Raw genomic sequence first — 25,066 nt, forward strand, 5'->3', positions numbered from 1 at the left:
ATATGTATTTATACAACCTGGTTAATACTATGAAAGAAAAAGTGAATGTTGCATTTTTAAAAATTAGGAGCTATGTTTAGAAATTAGTTAATAATTTGGATTGCAATAATTATATATCTTTCTAAAGTAAGTATAACAGTTATAATAAGATCTTTTGTTAAATACGGAAATAGTATTATTTATTCGAGTACACCAAGCAAAAAATTTGAACTGACGCAATTACGTAGTTTTTTTGCATACGCTTTTCATATTTAGTCACGTTCGTGTCATCTGCACGTGTCGTTTCTACATGCAAAATGCTACAAGAAAGACACACGATAAATGTTTTTACGTTATGTAATTAACACCTGTTTGCATATTAACGTTGCTCCTACTGTCGATTTTCATCGATGTAAGTTTCGATGACTTCTTTTGTAATTCAAATTATGGGATGTTCTTTTCTATTCGACAGTTATTTGACTTAATTATGTTTGCTTTAGAGTTAAAAATTTCACTTGTGGTTACACACTTGTTCTTTCATTTTCAATTCTGTTGTTATCTAAATGTTATCTTAAGTTTCGTTATGATTAATATTTACTGCGGTAAATAGAAGAAAATTGATATTTAGAAAGTACGCTAGGGTGAACCGTGAAATTACGTTAAAAAAAAAAAAAATAGACAGTGTATTAAATTTCTTTTTCGTATTTTATTTAATCTCATCTTACTTAACTATTGCGGAATAAATATCTTTCGTTTAGTTAAATTGTAACGATTTAGAAAACTGATCTGCACGAAAGTTAAGCGAATTTCGTTTCGTCTTTTTTTTTTGCAAATCATTATAATTTATATAAACGAAGATTGTAAAAATATTAATATCAGGAATACTCGATGCATTTCATTGATAAGTTACGATCGAAAAACACTTTTCAGACGTTAACACGAACGAAAATGTGTCGAAGTATACTTTATTTCTCTTCCACTTTCGTTCAAGTCTCTTTTTAAGACTTTACTAATTGCTACACTAACAAGCATTGACGCTCCAATTAGTAGTTAATCTAATTTATTCTATTCTTAATTTATGTTCGTCTAATTAAGTTTCTTCTTCCATGATTTTTACCGACATCAATCGGCTAATTAAAGGACACTACCTTATTGACCAAAAGTACATACATATGTAGAGCAGTATTTGTACCTTAAAATAGAATCTAGCGTTGAAGTAAAATTTACATTGAAATAATTCTCGAATTGTAATTCACAAAATTGTGTCCAATGAACAAATTACATTTTCCAAACCAAGGTAAAACAAATGAATAAATTATTCAATAATTATTACATTAAGAAATTAATCTGAATTATTTTGAATAATTAAATTACTAACTAATCTTCGTTATTTTTAATAATTTCTTTAATTTTGAAAAGATTACAGCGCAAGAACTTCAACAATGGAAGCATACACACAGAAAGATTACGAAAAAAAGAAAAAAAAGAAAATTTTCTTCGTTTCAAAAGAAGAGACAACTTAACCTCTGAAAACTAATCGATCACATCTATCGTCGTTTCCCCGTTTCAACACCATAAATCGACGTACTTCCCTGACTATGTTACAACCATAATTTAAATCTCATTAGACAACACGTACGTCTGTCAGCGGCTTACGTCAATCAAACTAACGATTATTCTCATTTTTCATCTTGTCCAATTCACAAGAACGATGACGATCGTATCTCATGACTTGGCCGTGGTTCGACGAAAAAGTTGCGCGCAACACAGAGAGAGCCCGGGCAATAATGCAAAAATGACGTACGGCTTTCATTATCGGGCATCATTCAGGCACGGAAATAAGCCTTGGAAATTGATAAAACAAACGATTTAACGCGCCGTCGCGCACACTCCTCGAACGATAATCGACCGGCCAGCCTCACCGTTGATAAGCGATAATTCAGGAGCATATTACGCATATAATGTGTATGTGGAACGAGTTAGATGACAGTGACTAATGAGGCGGTCGCGCGTTAATTACGATGAAGCCGGACTTTCGATTGGGGGTACAAGAGGAGGCGACCCTGCCGATGGTAAATTCGTTCATTCAACTCTCCGCTTCTCGTGCTTGCCGTTTGACGTGATTTCTGTTCACTACTTTTTTTTTTTTCCCAAACATTGTGCTGTTAGATCATCCCATACATTCTTGTCTCGAATTTTGTAATTTAGATCGATAGTTCTAACGATCCTTTAAATTTGATTAAAAAAAAAGAAAACTAATTTTTTTTTTTGTAAGATTTTGTATAGAATTTTCTTGGATTTTTATTAAAATATTTTTCGATTTTTGTACGAACTTATGGGATCACCTAATATATTCGTGCATTATGCTTTTGGTGTTTTGCATTTTGTTTGGAGTTCCTTGAATTGATTATAAAGTTAAACTTCTTTTGCACTTTAATTTATTACTTGGAAATTATTTTAACTGTTGTTTTAATGAAAATAGTGCTGTGTTAATTTTTAAGAATCGATGAAACAATCTCTGCAGCTGATATATTCAATTTTTATTCTCTTTCAATATAGATCTCTATAGATCTTTACTCTCTGTTATGACTAATTTTTAATGTTTATTTATTTTAAAATTCTTTTCAACATAAATTTCTACTTTAATTGAAGAAAAAAAAATAATTCGTTCAATAACAAGCGATCAAATGCGAATTTTTATTCTCTTTTTTTTTAATTTTTATTTATTTCAAAATATTTTTCAACAAAAATTTCTACTTTAATTGTAGAAGAAAAAGTAATTCGTTTAATAACAAGTTACGTAGTTGTAATATCGTTTAAAATGTCACGAGGATAGGTTGAATTATAGCAAGCTGCGAAAGCGAGCACAACGAAACTGTTAATATACGCGAGTTACGTAGCCTCTCAAACGATAATCGACCAGCTGGACATCGTTGATAATTGATAACTAACAAACACTCGAACGAAGCGAGCGCAGACAGATTGCAATTAATTTTTCACGTGTTACCTATGACCTCATTTTACAGACACAACGATTTTTCTTATCGATCGACTGGTAGCCGATACAGACTTCACGTGGCCGTTGCAGAAATAGTTAGCTAAATCATGCAGTGATTAATCAGAATAAAATTAAAAAAAGGAAAAGTGGAAAAAGTGAAAAAAAGAAAATTGAAAATAGTAAAATATTTAAATTATATATATTGAATAAAAGAGTAGTTATGTTAAAGTGTTGATAATTTCATGTTTTCATTTAAATACACAAAGTGAAGAATATACTTGTCCATTGGATACAAGTGTTCACTTAGAAATTCATCTAAAAATTCACTTCAATTAATAGAAGAACATATATATTCTATTAATTATAATACTACAAATGTTAGAATACTTTTTGTAATATGTTAATCTAGGAATGAATCATTTGTACTTGATTCTTGTAGCATTTAATTTTAATTTTAATTAAGACTTAATATTCGCAATATTATACAACTGGTTTGTTTAAATACATTGTCCACAAAGACAAAGAATTTTCAGATGAATTTAAGTAAAAACTTGTATCAAATGGACAAGTATATTCTTCATCTTCAATATTTAAATGAAAACATGAAATTATCAACACTTTAACATAACTAAATATGCATACAATAGTTGAAGCAATCTCTTGACCCAGTTTTCAGATTTTATCAAAACTTTTATACTTCATGCAATGCTGTGACAAATGGAACAAAACATGTTTGTGTAAACACATTGTCCATGAAGGTAATAAAAATTTCTAAGTGAAAACTTGTATCAAATGGACAAGTATATTAATAATATAATAAATAACTAACACTTCAACATAACTGCTCTTGCCTTTCATAACTGAATATATAATCTTCAAAAAAAAATCTCTCAACCCAGTTTTGAGATTCTATCAGTGCTGTGAATTATTCAGCTAATTTTCCCAATACTGTATACCTTTATCACAAACAGAAAAAATAAACAAACACCCAAAACACTCAATAGATCTGCATATTAAATTAAGAACGTACTAGTGTTTGAAACTTTTAATTGCACTGTAATTGAACGGTTAACAAGCTTAAACGTGAGGTAGACAAACACCTTAATTAACACTCTACGGCCATTAGATGGATCAACGAACCGTGATTTGAAAATCGGCCGCGCTAAGAGGTCGCGTTAATTTAGAAATGACACACGCCACGTTTAATCCAGCTCGTTAAGAAGGCAAATGATGAAATGGAAATGAGTAATATGCACACAATGAGAGTATATCTTAGCGAGGCGGCACACAAAGCGGCCGGCGAAGGAGCATGTCAAATAGCAACGCTAAATAAGGCTGCGAGATAACAACAGCTGCACTTGGCCAGCAGAATAATAATTGCGTTACGATACCTGGTGTGAATGCACTGTGTCGCTTTTTTGTAGTGGCAAGACCAGAGAGGATTCTGCAAGCGTTCTTCTTTCGTAACGTGTGCCTTAGGATTACCATAAAGGGACTGTGCAGATATTCAACCATGATCCTTGAGAAGTTCTTCTCACAGGCAAGAGGAGGCCCCTGTGGAATTGAATTTATCGTTAAAACATTTCATTGACGTATTACTACGTGGAAAATGATTAATATCTCATATAAAAAACGTATCATATTGATGATATCTGTGATCTTATCAGCATATGTCTTACTTTTAATAGTTTTTATATTTTGTATATCTTATACATAACAGTTTGATATTTTTGATTCATCCTTTTTGATAAAATGAAGCTTTAACAAATTTTAATGCAAATACTAACTATTGACAGTTAAAAGTTAATTCAAAATTACTGGTTTACTATCACTAGAGAAAGCTTCTTTTATTAAATTCATGAGTGATTTAGAAAAGAAAGTTATTTTAAAATTTATTGTATTGAGCTTATGATATAATGAATCTTTGAAAAAGTCAAACAATTACACTGAAGCATGTAGAGAAAAATAATATTTTTGTTTAATAAACGAAATCAATTAGAAATAGAGCACTGGTCGCTATTCTCATTTCCGGATGATACCGCGATACCGTTTTACACGTATCAACACCGCTCTAACTAACTTTACTGACGGTCTAAGGACACATTGATACTGAAGTATAGTTTGTGGTCATCTTGTGGTTAACTAAACCGCGATACCTTGAAAGTCGTTTTACACGTATCAACACCGCTCTAACTAGCTTTACTGACGGTCTAAGGACACATTGATACTGAAGTATAGTTTGTGGTCATCTTGTGGTTAACCGACATTTACACGTTTTCTGGATCATTAACCATTAATCACAGCTACTAATTTATTACTTGATTAATGAAGTGATTAGAAGGATGACGAATCAATCCAAGCTTAAATGTTTCTTCACCTCCTCAGGCTATTTTGAATACTTTTTTGAATAACATTTTCTACCTGACCATTATCCTTATTTTTCTAAAGAAACCAATTATATAACTACTAAAACATTTAAAAAATCGTTCCTGAATAAATGCGACTTGTAAAAAAAAACTACACGAATAATAAAAATTTAAGCTACATAATTTTAAAAATGTTGAACGATTAGTTTTTTTCTTCACGAAAGATTGATTCGCAAAACAAAAAAACCGAGATGTTACGTGTTTTTTTTAACGTCCATTAAAATTCTTTAAGCTTGAAAAGCCTGAATGGCAGGAACATTCCACGGAAGATACTTCAATGTCTGGACTCGTCGGATCTCTACGGGGTTTGGAGGACAGTTCTGGGAATACAGCGCAGCCGTATCGCAGGAACAGCTTAGCTTTATCGCTGCACTCGAATTTGGCCGCATTTCCGGTTGCAAATAATCAAGAAGTGTCGCCGTTTCACGTCGTTGATTCAGCACGAAGGAGGTTCAGCAATGTCAGCGATGTCGTCTCCAGAAAGATTTCTCACACGATTCGCTGGAGAACAGTTTCGGCCTCGATCGAGCTCACAGTGTCGCAGGTATACCACCTGTTTTATAAATTATTCCGTTATTAGTTTAACAGCTTTTGTACAAATTTAAAAGTTACTTATACTATTTAAACACTTTGTGTAACAATTTCTTGATAAATATTACAGTTCAAAATTTATATAAATCAATAATTCAAGAAACATAAACTCTATTGAAGACATATTAATTTCTAATGAGTAAAAAATAAATAGCTGTTAATATTTATTATACTCAGATATTCATTTGTTACTTTTAGAAATTTCAAATTGGATACTTTGTAACAGAAAGGTAGAACGATTATAATTAATGTGTGCACAGGGATCCTCGCTATGTGCTCAATATATTCGGAACCGTTTAAAACGATCAGGAATCTTTCATCGAAAGCTTGGCCTGAAACGAATGAGGAGCGCTATGCTGCTTCCTGGTGGTGCAGTCGTCGGAGAAGTTTATCCAGAGTTGGTATGGGTCGGAGCTGAACTTGAGAAGATGCATCCAAATTTATTCAACCGTGTCTCTCGACAAATTGGTTGCGGTAGTTTCTCAACGGAACAGTCTGCCAGCGAGGCCATCGTCGATGTCTCCAGGGAGATGATCAGGAATGGAGAGATGACTTGGAGCAAAGTGATAGCCCTTTATGCAATAGCTGGTGGCATTGCCGTCGACTGCGTACGTCAGGGCAAACCTGAATATTTACTTGCCATACAGAGAGGCAAGTAACTATTTTAAAATTCAGATGTTATTCTTCTGATCTTGAACTCGTTGTTTCAATTGTAAAAACCGTCGATTTAGCTGTAAATAGCGAGGAAAATACTTATGAAACGTTTAATATTATACAATGATTAAAAATTATGTTCTATTTGGTATTAGGAATGACAGACGTTTTAGAAGAGGACCTTGCAGCATGGATACAAGCCAATGGCGGATGGGTAAGATAGAATGAATTACAAATAGCAATGGAACAAAGAGAGAATATTTTTTTTTGTATCTTAAAAAAGTTATATTTTTCATTTTAGTCCACTCTAACAACACGATACAGACCTGTGACGAATGAACCAATATGGTACTCACGGAAACTTATACTGTTATTTATATGTACCAGCCTAATCGTTTTTATGATCTCGATATTTTTAAAGTTTTTAGTTTTGTGACACGCCTTAAATATAATTATATGAAAACTGATGCATCGTATCATATTTCAATTGAATTCCTGATTAATGTAAAAATGTTACATTAATTTTTGAACAGTTGAACAATTTATCGTACGATCTATCCTTCCACGGGATTAATTGTATTTTAATTTGAGGTACTTTGAAATGCAGGTTCATTATACTTGATTTTTATATATTTTAATAAATAATTTGTATAAACGAAACTAGTGTTACGCTTTCAGATATGCATTTCTTGCTCTAATGTTTCATTCATTTGCCTTTCCGCTTTCGGTTGTTCAACTTCGTCTCGCTTAAAGGAAATCTTTTCCTCGGCATCCTGGTGAAAACAGTTTATAGTCTCACTGTTTAGTAGACACATAGAAAATTATGTGCAAAACGTTCACAGTTGTGCAATAGGATAAAAGTATTCAATTTACTTGACTTTTCGCCACGTTCGTCATATAAGCAAGAAAACTTTGATTTGTTTCTTTTTTGTTTATTACATTAAGATATTTCCTCCGTGCGTTTAATACTTCGTCAAGTTGCTTTTTATGTCTAATTGCCAATTCTAACGCTCTAAATAAATAACAAATTCAAAAATAATGTTTTAAAAATTATTCTAATCAATTAAATAAACAAAAATAAATACCTATTCCAATTGTACACTTCAATGTTGATTCGTATGGCCTCTTCGACTAATCCATTTTGCAAAAGTATTCCTTCTGCAGTTAATAAATCTCCCGACAGAAGTGCCATTTCGGCTAATCTTTCTGTCTTATTTGGTAAACTCTTTAATATAAACAAATTTTGAATTACTGATTCGTTCAGAAAATAATTATATCTTACTAATGTATCTGCATTATCACCTTTATGTATTGAATATAATCAACTTTATCATATCGTGAGATTGCCGCGTATGCTTCTTCAGCAGCGTTCAATTCCTTATTGTCAGTTGCCATAACAGCCATACAAGTCCATAATATTTCATTCTAAAAATTTTCAGGTTTTCAAGGAAATGTTAATTTATTTTAGAAGATTTACATCAATTTATTGAGGAAAGGAAAATTAATTACCTGAGCAATTCGACAAAGTGACACGGCTTCTTTCCACCTTTTGTTTAATATATGTTGATGAAGACTAATAAAAAACGTATAAAAGGAAGAAGCTACTAGAGCACCATCACCACGTCGTATCATTACCATTCCGTTATAAACATTTGCTATACTTGGCTGTTTACCAAATTCGCTAAAAAGATCGATAAAAAACGATTCTCATTAAGAAGGAATAATAAATTGTAATTTATACGATAGAGTTAAAAATATAAAACCTGCTTTCCTTGTCGATCCTGGTTTTTCGTATAATTTTACGATCACTATAATGCACACAATTGGGACACAGCCACACAGATAGTGTTGCATCCAACATCGCTGCTAAAACATTTGCATCGGTAGCCCACTTAATATCTTGAGCCATAGCAGCTAAAAGATATAATAAAAAATTTCAGAAATGCTGCAAATGCATAAGCATAAAAACGTTTTTGAAGAACTACATACCTATTTTACATACTCTGCCAAAACCAGTGGTCCTTATAGAAACCAGAAACAAATCTTTATTTGTATCAATTAATGCTACTTGTCGATCGTTTACTCCGCCAATGTAATTAAGTGCAACTCTTGAAATATTTTGAAGATGTGTATAAGCCTGGTTTTCTGTTATAGGTTTATTGTAAGCCACTTCTAATACATAAAGTTCTAAAGAACATGTTTCGTCAGAATCTTTATACATTTATAATTTCTCTTTTAGTATTGAAAAAGATGTTTTATCATACGTTTTTCGTTACTTTGGGATCGTATAACTAAAGTGTCAGAACACAACGATACACAAGGAGGATAAAGTCGTTCCTGTGTCATTCCTTTCCATTTTGGAGTTCCTAATAAACGACCTTGATAACTATACAGTGATACGCTATTCCATTCCACTAATAAAAAGTGCCTACAAAAATATATATTCATAAATGACGTTTCATTGATCATTTGTAATAAATAAAATAATCGATATGTACTTTTCTGCAAGAAGTACTGCTGACACACTAGTATTTTTCAAATCGAATATGGCAGGGGTATTCCAATTTACTACGGAATAAATGTGACATTGCGCCGGTGTAATTACAACTAAATGATCGAAACCAAATTCCAATTGAACCACGCGATCTGATATCTCCAGTGTTTCTCTTATTTCATTACCCACATCTCTAACTTCTATCACTTTTCTTGTGACCAATATGGCTTCATAATTATTCCATTCCAATCTCCTGTTTATCGTTCGTGTTAAATACACAAATATAAATAAAGTTGTCGAGGATAATATCTTGTTTTATATGTTATCAATATCTTCTTTTTTATACCTGTCTATTATATGACCTGTTAACACAGTTCCATTACTACAAGCCATAGATACTTGAGTGCTGTCACTTGACCAAGCAATACTGTATATACTTCCAGCATTAATTTTCTCTAATGAATGAGACCACTAGAAATGTATTCAGATTAGTGAGAAAGATTACACATACAAGTGACAAAATAATATATAAAAATAAACTAACTCCTGTCTTATCACAAAGTTTGATTGTATTAAATGATCCAACAGCAAAGTAGTCTCCAGAATAACTCCAATTTACTGCTGTAACAGGGTGATCTCCCACACTACTAGAAAACAACTGAGTGCCACTAGAATCCCACACCTTCAAGAGAAAATTTAACTCTTTATTGATTATAGTATTTGCATAAATAAATGTTATTTGAAATTTATATTACATTCTACCTTGTATCTACAATCTTCCCCACCAGAAATGATTAATCCATGAGTGTGACACCAAGATAAAACCAAAATGAGACCATCATGAGCTAATAACTAAAATAAAATTTTTCTCTAAACATTATTCTGATTTTTTATTTATACAAATACTATTAAATTCTTTAACCTTTCGTGGTTTGGAATTAGAATTCAATGACTGAAATGTTAAGTGTGCTCCCTGAGAATATAATACTGTTGTACAATCTGGGCTCCAAGCAGCAGATAATATAGGAAACATTCCTTTAACTATAACAGAGCGAAGCATGCCACTACGTGACCAAATTTTCATTAAACCATCTTCACCAGCTAAAATTATGATATAGATTTGAATGAACAATTAATTTAGTAATCACTTCAATTAAAGTATTTTAATTACCAGTCAAAAGTGCAGTGCCATCATTATTCCACCTTCCTACTGTTGTTGCTCCCTTATGAGCATCTATACTTTTTTCTATTCGTCCATTTTTATTAACTAAATGATATTTTCCTGTTGTAAAAACAATTAGAACAAATATTGATAATATTAATGCTATAAAAGAAAGGTATATAGTACTTTGAGATTTCCAATAGTTAACAAATCAAATTATAACTGAAGTATAATACACTTCAATAATAGCTTTTAGTATTAAAATAAATACCATCAGCTGTAGTAATTAAAAGAACATCTAATGATTGTTTTTTGGTAATTAGTACTGCATAGTGCGGCCGCGGATGCCATTGCATATCCGTTGGATAAAAATCATCAGGAAATTCTGTAACAATACTTGAATGCGCAATTCCGCCCTCCAAGTGCCACGATATTAATAAATGATCTTCGCTATAAAAAAAAAGGGCAATCATTTACTTTGTTTGTATGATTTTCTGTAAGTATTAAAACATACCCACAAGAGTAAATTTCTTCCGCCGAACTCCATGCTACGCAAGTTACCAAGCGCTTGTGACCATTACGATGTTGTGCAGATATTTTGAATCTCATTTTGCATCTGAATGTCACCTTAATTCGTGTCTAAATATATGTGTAAATACGATCGTAACTTCATGTAAAATTCCTATACATTTGACGTCGAACAACGTGAACATTCTATATACAAATTCGATCGCGTGCTTAGGCGAACCTTGAAGCCCAGGAATTTGTGGGGTGTAGTTACTATAGTAACAGAGTAGTACACATGTGTATTACGTTCATATTATTAAATATACATTAAAATATCGTATATGCATTATTTTTGTTATGAATGTTACATGAATAAAATGCTTTGATCACTATTCAATTTTTAACTATAATTTGTGCATATATAATAAATGTAATGAAAACTCATAGGTTGAAACCCAATTTTACACACGTTTATTAAAGCTTTCTCAATACAATTCATTAATCTTCATTAGCACAACCTCATACGTCTCCCCACGATACAAATAAATCCAGGAAGCTGGTGATTCCTGGTAAGGGTACCAGCACCTGGACTTCACAACCTTTTCATTTTCACTTTTATAAACGATGATGTCTCACAGTGTTACAAACATTTCTTAACGCGATGATACAATGCCGGCATTGGAAGATATCGCTTACATTGAATGCAATGTAATAATTATATATAAAATAGAACATTTTGGAGATAACGCTCAGATCTGTACAACCAAGAAATTATACATTCATTGTGTATACATATTATATATATATATATATCTCTATTCACGTAGATCTATATAAATGTACATACACGTTATTTTGTATCCTTATACATATGCTTACAGACTATCACGCAGTTCTCGCGGATGAATAGTTAGGATAGTTGGTCGCATGAAGATAAAAAAATGAAACCATACATTGCGATGAAAATGAGAGAAGAGAAAGATATGTTAGAAAGATAAGGAAACGGACAAATACAATAAGAGGTAACAAAAATATCATTTGTCGTAATACGTAATGACGAGACTCGTGACAAAAAAAAAAAAATAAATTCGGAGATTCAATAGACAGGACGTGCTGCATTGTCATATGCACACTTAACAATTGCTCAGTGTATTATCGTTCCTAGTCGAGGAACAACCGTGCATTCTTTCAACATATTGATGACATACTTAAAATGCTCCCAAAAATAGCTTGAAAATTTCACACTTTATTTCTAGAAAGTATTACTAATCCTATATTATTTATCAAAAATAAATACATTAAAATTTTACTCAAATAGTATTTTGCACAATAATTGCAATATTATTAATAAAAAAATAAGCTGTGTTAAAAAAATTTGATTAAATAGTATAATATACAAATTGTTTACTTCTGAAGATTATATCTACAAATATAGTGGGAAATGTTCAAGCCGTGTAACAACTATCCTGAGAAACATTCTGTACAGAATATATTAAACTCGTTTGGTACCGCATAACAGCTTAGCAAAAAACGCCTCGTGGTATTTACACCTATGTTACTACGTTACTCACTTTCTCAATTATTTTTGCTTATTACAATTCTTAAGAGTACGCGTTATTAATATCATTACATCAACACCCTATTTTTAATCTCTATGTTTTGATTAATACGTAACCTTGGTTTATCATCTTTGACAAAGGACACGTTTTGTTTTTTTTGTTTCATCATATTCAAATCGATATCGACGATATCGCGATATTAATATTTTACAATCGTTATTATTGCGGTGTCGATAATAAACATCTGCAATGTGCATCTTTCATATTTACAACTTTTTCTAATTAAAATCCTTTACATCTCTATCATTTCTTGTTATAAATAATATATCATTATGCTATGACGCTCATATTATTCCTCATCAATTTTTTTTGTTTTGTTTTTTTTGGCATAGGAACCTTTTCGTCTCACGCATTATCGAGCTTCTTTCTAACCAACACCTTCTAATACTGTTCGTTTTTAAATTATGCGGATACAATTCGTTTTCAATGGCAGTACTTACGATACTTTTCAACATAGCGTACGTACGTGCAGACAGATTTACGTATACACGTAATATTCTAAACTCACCCTGTTTGCCAACTGTTGAAAAGTAGTAATACCAGTTGGCGGATCATTATTGCATTTTCGTTACATTGCAAATAATTGTGAAGGCGTTTGCATTAAAATACTGTATCATTTCAAGCGTTATAATCTGTTCAACATCGGATATTTTAATAATTCATGGTAATAATAAAATCGGGTTGTTTCGATTATTTACCCAGATACTAACATTATAATTGAAAATTTAATTTTTCTTAATATTTTCTGCGATTTCATTTAAAATGGTTAGTTGAAATACAAACACAAGACCCTGATAATATGAGTAATTCTTGCAGCTGCCCTTCTAGTTCTTTATTTTTGTTCGTACCTCTTGATAGATGATTACGCAAAGTTTTCATAAAACGATTCAATAAAATTATTCACTTTCCTCCGAAGATAGCTAAAAATGTTCCAAGACACAAAACCATGTCTTGTTACATAAAATGCTTCTAGAAAATCATGTAAATTACGAATTAATACATAATTACAGATTCTTATGTACAAACGTACAGTCTCGTCATGGAATGGTATGATAATATATATACATATACATATACGTGTATACATATACATATATATATATATTTACCATTTAGCTTAAATACCCTTACAATTGTTTCTTTGCTACTATAATACAACCATTAGACTAAGATTTCATATTACTGGCGGACATTGTACAATGTCAACGACGACGAAGAGTAAACGATACTGTTAAAATTTCATGATTAAAAACTGCAAATTTGAGAAGTATACATACTAGTCGTGAAAACTGTCCAATTTCAATAATGATCGTATACCAAATATTTAAGAACGGATAGACAATTAAAAAACTGAGATCAACGAAAAACGATCGGGGAAATGGTAAAGAATAAACGTGATCGCCATGTTTTCCTTTTGCTACATGTTTTGAGAGCATAAGCAGACTTAAAAATAGCGAAAACAAGTTTCTACAGAAAGAAGCTCAGTTCAACGCGTGACTGTTTCTACGTCTTAGGAACACCCTACTGTTAACAGGATAAACTCTAGTCAACAGTATCAATGAGCTGCCAAGAGCCAATTTCACAGGAGCCTGTCGACCACCGGGTAACCTGATGAAAACTGTGGCTACAGCTGCGACACCATCGTCCGTAGGCTCAATTGCCACTGGTCTTACGTCACTGTGAAAGCTAACTAATTTATTACGTCTACTTTTCCGCTGAGGTGAACTCGGACTACAGTCGTTTCCGTCTCGATCGTAAATAATAGTAGCCGATGCAAAAGGTCTTTTAGCCATATGTAACATCTCGACAACGTGTCTTCTCCGTGCTCTTCGAACATCCGCTGCCTGTTTAGTTTTCCACGCGACCACGCAACCAGCCAAGAACAAAAAAAAACAGGAAAAGAACACGGAGAAGAAGACAAATAGATCGATATGAAGTTGATCCTGTCGAAAGAAGATCATCCCGAAAGCGGCCTGACTGATTTCCGAATGTATGGGATCGATTGCTCTTAATGCGATATGAAATTTCGTTTGATGAAGTTCATGTTTATCCTGCGGTAGTGTTAGCACTAATCGATTCGTAAGGTTCCGCACAACCAAGAACGTGTTTCTTTTCTCAATTGTTAGAAAAGTAGCCAAACCTTCTGCGTAACGTTCCATCACAATGTACTGAGGACCAGTATTCCAGTTTGGTTCAGTAGTAGTGCCATTGGATGCAAACGAAAATGTATTATGTGGATGAAATTCGACGATTCTCATTCGACTTCGAGTGTGTTCATCTAACCACATGTGTGGATCTTTACGCCATACGAATCTACCGTCAAGTTCAACCTAAACATAATTTCACGTTAAAATAAAACCTAGAACCTAATACATTGCAAGTGGAGGAAATATTTATAATACATACGTCTTGATAGCCTGTCGTGGAGTTTATATTAACGACGAAAGAATCGTCACGAGGGCTAAGAAATAAATCTAAAGCCCCTCGAGTTACATCTACCATAACTCTAATGTCGACATTCAAAAAACGAGGTTGCACCAAGTAAAATACCGTTTGTCCGGGATTTAATGGTTTTGGTTTCATTTTGCACTCATCTGTAATGAATGAAAACCCATTTTTATGTATAAAAGCGAAAAAAAAACATTGATAACAGACATGTAATGTATTAATGGAGGAGTACGAACCGTAAGATCCTCCAGACATAATAGAATGTTTAAGAAAAGTAATATTTAATTAAAATGCAACGTGATATGCACAGAATTTTTTAAGTGAAATGAACATAAAATAATATAACAAAAGAATATTACTATTTATAATATCTGAACCAATTAAATATGTACCTATTAATTTGGAGTCAAAGCACATCTTGTTATCAACAGTGACTGTTTTATAACATTGATGACCCATTGTTGGTTCACCAGCATAATTTTCCTTGCATTTACTGCATTGTACCATCCAGCATGGTTTGCCACCAGCAATTGTACCCTTCATAGGTCCGCTAGTACAAGATGGTTCACTTTCAGTATTATTACCACAATTACATTTTTCTCCTGTTACAGGATCACAAGTAAATCCATGTCCGTGGCATTCACAACTAAAAAAAAATTCTTTTGAAATGATATATCAAATGGTATGTTTAAACAAAAAAATTCCTATAATTCCATTACTAACGGTCGGCATACGTCACGAAGATCTTCCGTTCCTCTGAAATAACCAGTCATGCATTCACCACATTTGTCACCTTTCGTATTATTTCCACAATTTACGCATTTTGCTTTAGCTACAGGGCCCTCAACTAATTGTTTTTTTAATAATTCTATAGACATTTTATCAATTGAATTTGGGTCCCATCATATTCTTAATATAAGAAATAAATTACCGGTACGGTCATGCTTTCATTAATACAAATTCGAGTATGACCATTACAATACTCAAGACATGGTACACATTGTCCATTGTCTGCTGGATTTCCAACAAATAAAGGCAAACATTTGTCACATTGTGGTCCCATTGTATTATTATGACACTCTAAGCACACGTCTAATTTATCTGGCCCTGCACACTTGCTGTGGCCATTACATTGGCATTGAATAGAACAATTGGCACCTACGTAACCGAAGTCACAACGACAAACATTTGGTTTTACACACGTTCCTCTAACGCAACCTTGCATACACATCGGAACACAAATTTTTCTAAAAATAAAAATACATTATGTATATATAATAAAAACATTAGAAGTGACATATACGAATATCAAATGTGTAACTTGAGCCTCACCTCCCAAATTCATTGAATGACGATGGACTAAAATAAATATAAGATAATTAATAAATTGTCTTTATCTATTTATTAAAGTTAACAAAGTAAAATAATGAAATTACGTTTCAGTTTTATATCCATCGCCGCACATACATTCGAATCCTTCCTTCAAGTCGTAACATTTTTCACTTTTTGGGGAACATGTATGGTGTCCGTTGGTGCATTCGTTTTCAGGTGGACACCATACGTAATGCCAAGAAAATACTGGTTTCGGTATTACATTTGGAATTAACATTGTAACATTGTCTGGGGTTTCGAAAGACTCTAAATAATGTGGGAATAACGTAGTTATGAATGCTGCAACATTTCACATGTTCCACCTGCTGGATGATCTGTAGGTGCTTCAAGTGAGCCTTCTGTACATATTCCTTGACCTGTTAAGTTAGCTGAATCCAGAGAGCACCAACCACAGTGTGAATGTTTTAAACATGTACTACATTGTTTGAAAACTGAACATGGTTCAGGACAATGATCCATATCAGAACTACGTAATACTAAACCACACACGCCGCCAGCACAATACAGAGGTTGATATGATGGAGAAATGCACTAAAATTTGTTCAAAGATAGTGAGATTTCAGTTATTTGATTAAATTTTTTTACAGTTATATATTTACTTCGTTAAGTTGGGTAGACCATCTACATTCTCGCCATCCACCTTCAGCCCCTGTACCCTTTAGACAATTTCTACAGTCTTTATGATCGGCGCATCGTTTTTCACACTGCGTACTTCCCATTTTAATGCTCGATCTTTCAAAAATGTTATCTGGTACACAATTCCAATCATACACAGGTTCGCCTGTTACAGCAAGTCCCGATTCCGCTAAAAATATTTTTAGTAATTAGTCCATACACACTACTGCATTTTTCAATGAATTTATAAAACTTACCAGTTTTCAAAACTTGTCTTGTCCATACGCAACCTTCAAGGCTGTTACATTTCTCACAATCACTTGCTGGACATTTTCGCTCCCCACACTGATTTACATCTGTCACTGATATTCGCCTAAAGCTACATTTGTTTAATTCGTCGCAATCCTTATCGGACGGTATACACTTTCCATTCGGACAATTTGTACACCATTTACACACTGGATCTTTACTTCTATAATATGGCCATTCAGCTAAACATTCTGTGCAAGTTTTGAAGTTTTGACATTTTCTACTCGCCATCCATTCTGAACTACAAAACATTCTTGACTCTTCAGTTATATTAATATCACATCTAAAATGGATACTTCTTTAGTATATTTGAAAGTACTTATACTTATATTTAGTTAAATATAAAAATTTACCGATCATCTTCGTTAATTAATATTTCGTTAGAAAAACACAAAGACGTTTTGTTTCCGCTATTTATATTATCAGAACAAAAAGAACATCCAAAATATGTTCTGCAAGTTATTTTATTTGTCCAAAGATTACACAGATCTTTGGGTATATTTATAAGAGTGACATGACTTTTAATTCCACCATCGAAACCGCCAACTACATACACAGCATTAGACTCTGGATCAGCATGAGTCATTGCATGAGCATATGCCGGCGGAGGTGGACTTCCGATAACTTCCATATCTTTTGTTATTAAACGTATCCACAAATTACACGAATATTTATAAGCAATTAACGAATCAGAAGTATTATGTGGATTTTGGCGACCACCAAATATAACCATATATTCATCAGTGGTAACTGCAGAATGAAGGAATCTAGCTTGTGGCTGTAAGAAAATATTCTTATGGTTAGTTCTAATTTATTTGGTAAAATAATAATTAAAGAAACTGTTTACTCACTAAACTACTTCCATCAGTGAGATCATCACCAAATGGTGGAAGTACAGACCATGTACGATTTTTATAATTCAATGCATACAATTTGTTAGAAATAAATGTTCGATTTATTGCATAAGTATATCCACCGAAAATGTAGAAACTATCTGACTTGCTGTGGTATACAGTTGAGTGACCATATACTCCCAATGGTCCATTTCCAACTGTATTTATTGTATCCCATGTCTCCTTTTCTAGGTTGAATTCCCATACTGTATCAAGATAGCCATACTTAGGACTAAACCCTCCAATCAATATTAGACTCTCTGATTCTCCGTTTCTGCGTAAAGTTAACGTATGTCCAGCTAAAGGTGGTGGTTCTCTTTTAGATTCATCTTGAGTGATTTGCATCCACCTTTGATTTTGCAGGCTAAATTTCCAGAAATCGCTCAGAGTGTTGTTTGATAGTCCTTGAACATCCTCTTCTTTCATTGACAAACCACCATAAACATATATCTGTTGCCTGCTGTGAACTATTTCAGTTGCATGAAAATATCTACCTTGAGGCATAGAGGCCTCCGAAGTAGATTCTACAGTAATAGGCATCCATGTGTTATTCTTTGTATCAAAAAGTCTAATATCATTCAAAGGACCATGACTAAGAGAGTATCCTCCAAACATCCACAAACTTCCCCTTCTGTCAGCAACCAATGTATGACCAAATCGTGGTAAAGTTTTTCGCAAATGATCTAAGTGATCAGCCAAATATTCGGAGTTAAATAATTCAGTGAAAATTAATTGATGCTCTTTAATTTGAATCGAACAATCACGTCCTCCATAACCAGATGCACAAACGCAACGTCCGTAACCCTTATCACAAACTCCTTGTTTCTTAGATGAAGTGCAATTATTAGGACATATTTCAATGTCACAATTGATTCCTACAAAACCAACTTTACACAAACAATTATCGTTTCGACATTCCCTATTTCCAGGACAATTATTACAGGTCAGTATCAAATAACTTGCATTAAAACCCTCTACTTCGTCCAATTGTTTGTAATGTACAGTTAGAAATCCGGACTTAGCTTCTACCGTGACAGGGTAGTTTGTACTTTCTGTACAGTAAACACCTAGGAGTTGACTTTGATGACTGGTCGACGATGAAACAAATTCAGGAAGTCCGTCATAAACGTAAACGCTGTTCTCTTGGCAACTAACATTTATGTCGTCGTGTATAGTGAATTGTATTACACTTTGCGTTCCTGAGAGCATGTTATCCGTTGAAAAATTCGTCTTCGGACTAACTATCCAAAGACACTCCCTTGTTGGAGAATCTCCAAGATGACTTTCCCATAGCGATTGTTGCGAGTGTCTGCTGCCAAGACCTTGTTTACCACTTCCTTCTCCCCCAAGCATACCTCGTGACATACAACCGTAGTAACACATTCCACCGTCTCGTGGATCACCATAATAGCCTTTCTTGCAACGTTGACACATATCTCCCTGTGTATCATCGCGACAGAAACATACACCAGTTTGTCGATCGCAAATGCCTTGGTCTTTATCTCCATGCTCGTTACAGTTACACTTTTTGCATCCAAGTGGTGTAGTAGCATTACCATAGCTGCCTGCTTTACATTCTTGGCAATAAGTACCGGTAGTCCAATCTTGACATTCATCACAAATACCTGGCTCTTTTACACAAGTAGAATGATTATAACAACCGCAATTTGTTCCACAATCTTTTCCTGTCCATCCAAGGTAACATTCACATTTGTAATCAGGTGCTTCACTACAGTAACCGTTAATGCACTTTTCGTCACAAGTTTTAGTGCAATTCTCTTTACCATCGCCGTTAAAACCTCTCTTGCATTGACAACTAAAACTACCGTGAGTATTTGTGCATACTGCATCAGGATGACAATCATGCAAACCTAAATCACATTCGTCCACGTCTGGACACTGAGCGTATGCCCAACCGAATTCGTCTGCCTCTAGGGTAGTATTTTGATATTCATTTATGACTAAACTGCAATTGACGTGCGGCTGATTGAAGTCTCCTTGTACACATGCTCCCATAATAGGGTTTTCTAAACTGTAACACCAACCGCAACTCAATGAGTGCAGACAACTGGAGCAGTTTGTGTGTCGACTACAGCTTTTGCACTGATCGTTGCCTGTTAAAGATGATCCAGATCTTGATGTTACTCCCATGAGACCAGCTTGATCCATCCATTCTCGACATAAACCAAACTGATATTCAGACGTGTACACTGAAAACGAAAAACATTCCTGTGTGGCCTCACACCACACACATCTTCCACGCTCGTCTAAACATTGTGTACAATTTGAACGTTGCCTACAAGGAATTGGACACTGATCAAGGCTAATAACTGCATTAGGTAGTCTACCTATTCTCGCACAAAGAGCTTCTTCTGTCCACCATTCACATAAATTACTACCCACACAAGATTCACATGAGATGTAATTAGAACAATTAGCACAAGCGGAAGGAGTAATAGTTAAATAGTGCCATTCGCGAATCGGATTACCATCTTCTCCCCATTCTACATTAGCTGCACAACTTTCCGTTTCGTTGGCTGAACGTGAAAGACACTTATTAATAATATCACACCAACCGCATGAAGAATCGGTTAAACAATGAAGACAATTTTTATACTGGTGACAAGATCCGTTTTGATATGGTTCAAGATATTCGAAAGTAAAGACTTTTGGATTCTCGGTCTTTTTGTTGTGAGTAATTTCCATTTTACTGGCATATGCGTAACTCGTAGTAACCATTCTCTTCGACTCGAAATCTAATAAATATCGACCTGGCATCAACATCATTTGATGACCATCGGGCCATTTTGTTGGAATGCACTGCGATGTCTCGGCAGTTAAATTTGCAACTAATTCCTAAACAAATTTAATTTAATTTGATTTAAAGATATTGTGAATATAAAAAAAAAAGAAAAATCTTTTCCTTATTATTATTACGTATTATTAAACGTTTCAAAAGAAGGATTATGCTTTACACTAAACAACAATTTGAAATATTAAATTGAAAAATAGGAAGATAATTTACCAATTTTTGAGGGTCATCGTTTCTTGATACGTGTAGAGTTGCACTGTTATAACTGACACAAATTTTCAAATGTTCCATTGTGCTATCCCAAAAATATTGCGGCGGTCTGAGAAAACCAATTAATCTAGCAATCATTTCTCCGCCAAGGGCAGATTCTGTTTTTGCACCTTGCATAGATGGAACGTTAAAATCTACTGTAGTGGCATTAACTATTGTTACTGAATCTGGTTGACTAAAATTTACTGGTGGTTTGTATTTTAAAAATGTTAATCCTGGCCTCTTATCCATTTCCCGGCACTCTTCGACTTTTATAACTTCTGTACCTTTCGAACCCCACCATCCTGGTATTTGCGATGGTGTATCATCACGAAGCCCACAAACCCCATAATTATCATCTTTATGATGACAACGTGCATTTTGAACACACCAAGTGCAAGTTCCACGATTTAACTTATTGGACACAGATTTTTTTCCACTTGCAGTTGTACCCCAACCTCCACCAGGTTGACCATGTATTAAACAAGAATGACAATCTCCAAGCGCAGGACAAACGCCTGGACAGCGTGTCGTTTGAAGATTTGTTGTACAATTACTGCCAATAGTTCTACCGTAACATATCTGAATCAAGTTAAAAATATTTACTATTTGAAAAATAATAGTTATACTTTATGTTTTAAGAGCATACCTCGTCTGCCGAACACCAACCACATTCAGGATTAGCTGTGCATTCCATTAAACTTTTATGTCTTGAACAAATCTGTTCAGGTTCTATATAATCTTCATCTCCCGGTGCAAGCATCGGTGGTAATGTATACGCAAGTAAATCTGCATTTACGTTTCCGTGGTAACCGCCAACTAATAGCAAAGTATTTCCATTTCGCACATCTGCTGCATGTGCAAATACACCTTGTTGCTTTGGATAACGAGAGTCTAAAGACGTTATGTTACATGTTTTAAAATAAAATGAGATGAATTTTACATGATTTTTGTTTTAACTGTTAGAAAAATCAATTTACCTTTGTCATTTAAACCTAGCACATCATGGCTTACCCAGGCATGGCAGCCTAAGTGATAGAGATACATCTGATTATCATAACAAATTTCTTCTTTGTTATGTCTATGAGAATATCCACCAAATACGACTAAATAATTCCCTGTAAAATTAATTGAGCAACGTTTGTTGATATAATCGTCATTGAAATGTATCGTCTGATTATTTGTTCAATAATGAATATATAATAAAAACATTTAAGCACCTATGATATTACAAGTGTGAAATGCCCGTTCTCTTGGAACATAAGTATCTCTTAAGTGTGCTCGTGGATAATGAATTTCAGACCAAACTTTTCTGTCAAGTTGGAACACAAACATTCTATCAGATAATTTACTAAATCGTGCTACACTAGCCACTACACCCCCATAAACTAATAAAGAATTAGTAGCGCGGTGATACACAGTTGAATGTGCAACTACGCGTACATCTAACTCTTTACCCCCTCGGGGATGCACTTCTTTCCACCTTTCTGTGCTTGCTGTAGGATCAGCTAAAATTAAAATAAATTTAATCTAAAATGTGTTATTTAAAACAAAATTAAAATATACTTTTGTTAACTTACATAAATTTAATTTAATCTTATATAGACTCGAAGAAAATTCACCATCAACTGTACTACCTCCGAAAAGGTAAATATAATCATTTGCTAAAGTGAGAGTATGTCTTGTTAATTGTGGTGGATAGAACGGGGAATTTTTTGCCCGTAACGTCCAAGAACGTGTATTAACACTATAATACCAAAGTTCATTTGATAAAGAATCATCTTGTACTTTTCCACCATATATAACAAAACCACCTACAATTAAGAACTTATAAGTAAATTATAAATTATACTGTAAGGTCATTATTTTTTTAAATTATTAATTAAACATACAACTGACCGTCATATCTACAAGCAGCATGGCCATATCGCGGACTTGGTTTAGGTAATTCATCAATCGGTGGTTTAGTAGATTCATCTTTATATGATTCATCTTCTGTTTGTTTAGGTTCTTGAATGTAAATGTTGTCTCCGATAGAATCTTCCGCACTTTGCTCCTCCCAATTTAATATGTCACTTTTTATATTTGGAACATGGTGTTCTTGATAAAGATCTAAGTTTTCAAGATTTCTACGATGTCTAATATAACAGCAAGTAAATAAGAAATTGTATTAACTGTGAATTAATATTAAATTAATATTCGGTAATTATATTGAATATATTCTTACCTTGCAGTTTGTGCATACCGAGGCTTAGGATGCCTAGAATGTTTTCTTCTAAGTTCATCATTTCTTTCTATCCTAATTGTACTTTTACTGGTTTCACCATTCCTTGATTCGTGAATCTTTCTTTCACGTTCTTTATGTTCTCCTGACCAGTCATGTCCATTTTCTATGTTGGCATGATTACGTGAACTAAAAGTATTATTGTCTTTATAACCGTTAAGTACTCTCCACATGATAGCCGATGCGCGGAGACCAAATAATTCTTTTGCACCTGCACCTATTCGTTCTAATTCGGTAGCAATAAGCTTAGGATCCAAATATTCTGCAGATGAGGTGCCTTCTGTTTTAAATGTACATGGTAAGTGTTTTTGTAATATAGTAATATCACAATTTCTATAATTACAATGAATAATTCTAGTGTTTACTACATACCTAATACACTACCATACTCGTTTTGCCACTGACTTGTACTAAATCGATATACCTCCAAATCACTGAGTATGTAATTGAGATCATAACCACCAAAAACATAAAGAGAATCAGTTTCTTTTATATAAACTGCTGTATGTGCTGCTCGTGGTCTTAATCCACCTTCTGAATGGGAAAGCCAATGCCACCTATTTATCATATATAATAATTAAAAAATAGTACCTACAAGTTAAATTTGTGCAATAGTGTGTTTAATAACATACTTGTTGCCTTCAGGATGTGTTTTATATAATGAGCAAGATTGTCCTGAGTATCCATTTCGACACTGACATCGTTTTAAACCACATTTTCCAACATTACTACAATTATTTGGACAAAGAGCTCTAGAGCAATCCTTTCCACCCCAATCATTTTCACAAAAACAGGTGTTATTAATACATTTTCCATGATTTGTACAATTATTTGGACAATTTGTAACTGAAAATTCTGCATGGAACCCATCCAAAACATAGTTTGTATCACTGTACAATAGTATTAACATCTGTAATAAAAGTTATAAATAAGCATATGTTGATACTTCCTAGTAGTCATATAGTATGAATTATTCATGTAGTTATAATTTATCATCAAACAACTTCTCATTTACTTACATAACCAGAAGATGATGTCACTTGCTGTGGTTCTGTTTTTCCACTGAAACTTCCTAGGAGAGGAGATCGAAAGGAATCTCCATCATAAACAAAAACATAATCATAGCTGCATTCTGTTCCCATTGTACGAAAACTCAAAGTAATAAATTGACGGCTGTTGTTTGCTGTAACATATTACAGACTGAACAATTATAAACAAAGTAAACAATAAAGAAAAATTTTTGTAAATATTTTATAACACTCTTTGTACCTTTTATGAGCCATTCACAATGAGAATCTTGAGTATAATTTGAGCCTAAAGGTCCATCACTGATAATCCCCCAGGAATCAGTAAAAACTTTCCTTGTCTTATCACATGGAATTTGTTTTGGAGATGTCTGCAGAGCTAAATCCAAGCCCCGCAATAGGCAACTCCATATAGTAATCCATATTGCGGTGGACGAGACCCACCCCATTACAATATATTAGCCTCACTGCTGCTTGATAAAATAAAACTCATCATCCACGTTCATTGGATTGTTTTTTGAGCAATTATGTTGTAAGGAACTCATATAAAGAGTCATATCTGAAAGAGAATGGTTTCTGTTATTTCAATTATTCTATTATGGTTTATAA

General features: G+C 33.5%; 3 protein-coding genes across 3 annotated transcripts; 1 reads left to right on the plus strand and 2 right to left on the minus strand.

The window, feature by feature from the left end:
• The first annotated feature begins 1,834 nt into the window (after positions 1–1,834).
• LOC108573735 (bcl-2-related ovarian killer protein homolog A-like) lies at positions 1,835–7,084 on the plus strand. Its single transcript, XM_017936210.1, has 5 exons — positions 1,835–2,051; positions 5,636–5,947; positions 6,255–6,645; positions 6,804–6,862; positions 6,950–7,084. The coding sequence occupies exons 1-5, from the start codon at positions 2,001–2,003 to the stop codon at positions 7,082–7,084; spliced, it is 948 nt and encodes a 315-aa protein (XP_017791699.1). The 5' UTR covers positions 1,835–2,000.
• A 238-nt stretch (positions 7,085–7,322) lies between these two features.
• Positions 7,323–10,913, minus strand: LOC108573734 (intraflagellar transport protein 80 homolog). The gene is made up of 16 exons (XM_017936209.1): positions 10,819–10,913; positions 10,576–10,754; positions 10,314–10,424; positions 10,065–10,243; positions 9,905–9,994; positions 9,687–9,824; positions 9,489–9,613; positions 9,147–9,395; positions 8,913–9,076; positions 8,638–8,835; positions 8,412–8,562; positions 8,158–8,329; positions 7,951–8,073; positions 7,734–7,873; positions 7,522–7,660; positions 7,323–7,421 (listed from the first exon to the last, which is right to left on the minus strand). Exons 1-16 carry the CDS (start codon positions 10,911–10,913, stop codon positions 7,323–7,325), a joined length of 2,352 nt encoding a protein of 783 aa, XP_017791698.1.
• A 2,998-nt stretch (positions 10,914–13,911) lies between these two features.
• On the minus strand, positions 13,912–24,906 carry LOC108573732 (multiple epidermal growth factor-like domains protein 8). Its single transcript, XM_017936206.1, is given in 23 exon segments — positions 13,912–14,760; positions 14,837–15,024; positions 15,271–15,524; positions 15,602–15,778; positions 15,811–16,125; positions 16,211–16,237; positions 16,315–16,543; positions 16,546–16,801; positions 16,870–17,075; positions 17,143–17,477; positions 17,548–17,972; positions 18,046–20,943; positions 21,113–21,730; positions 21,798–22,042; positions 22,129–22,266; positions 22,369–22,656; positions 22,729–22,962; positions 23,048–23,286; positions 23,376–23,712; positions 23,805–23,989; positions 24,065–24,342; positions 24,452–24,615; positions 24,702–24,906. Coding segments are annotated over 23 exon segments (9,090 nt in total).
• Between the last annotated feature and the right edge of the window lie 160 nt (positions 24,907–25,066).

Source organism: Habropoda laboriosa, unplaced genomic scaffold, assembly GCF_001263275.1.
Source record: "Habropoda laboriosa isolate 0110345459 unplaced genomic scaffold, ASM126327v1 scaffold126, whole genome shotgun sequence".
NCBI classification, from domain to species: Eukaryota; Metazoa; Arthropoda; class Insecta; order Hymenoptera; family Apidae; genus Habropoda; species Habropoda laboriosa.

Coding starts and splice junctions, on each gene's coding strand:
- LOC108573735 (XM_017936210.1), top strand. CDS start 2,001: ATGAAGCCGGACTTTCGATTGGGGGTACAAGAGGAGGCGACCCTGCCG. Junction 2,052..5,635: donor AGGAGGCGACCCTGCCGATG/GTAAATTCGTTC, acceptor AAATTCTTTAAG/CTTGAAAAGCCTGAATGGCA. Junction 6,863..6,949: donor TACAAGCCAATGGCGGATGG/GTAAGATAGAAT, acceptor TTTTCATTTTAG/TCCACTCTAACAACACGATA.
- LOC108573734 (XM_017936209.1), bottom strand. CDS start 10,913: ATGAGATTCAAAATATCTGCACAACATCGTAATGGTCACAAGCGCTTG. Junction 10,425..10,575: donor TTTAATTACTACAGCTGATG/GTATTTATTTTA, acceptor TTTTTACAACAG/GAAAATATCATTTAGTTAAT. Junction 7,661..7,733: donor GAAGTGTACAATTGGAATAG/GTATTTATTTTT, acceptor TTATTTATTTAG/AGCGTTAGAATTGGCAATTA.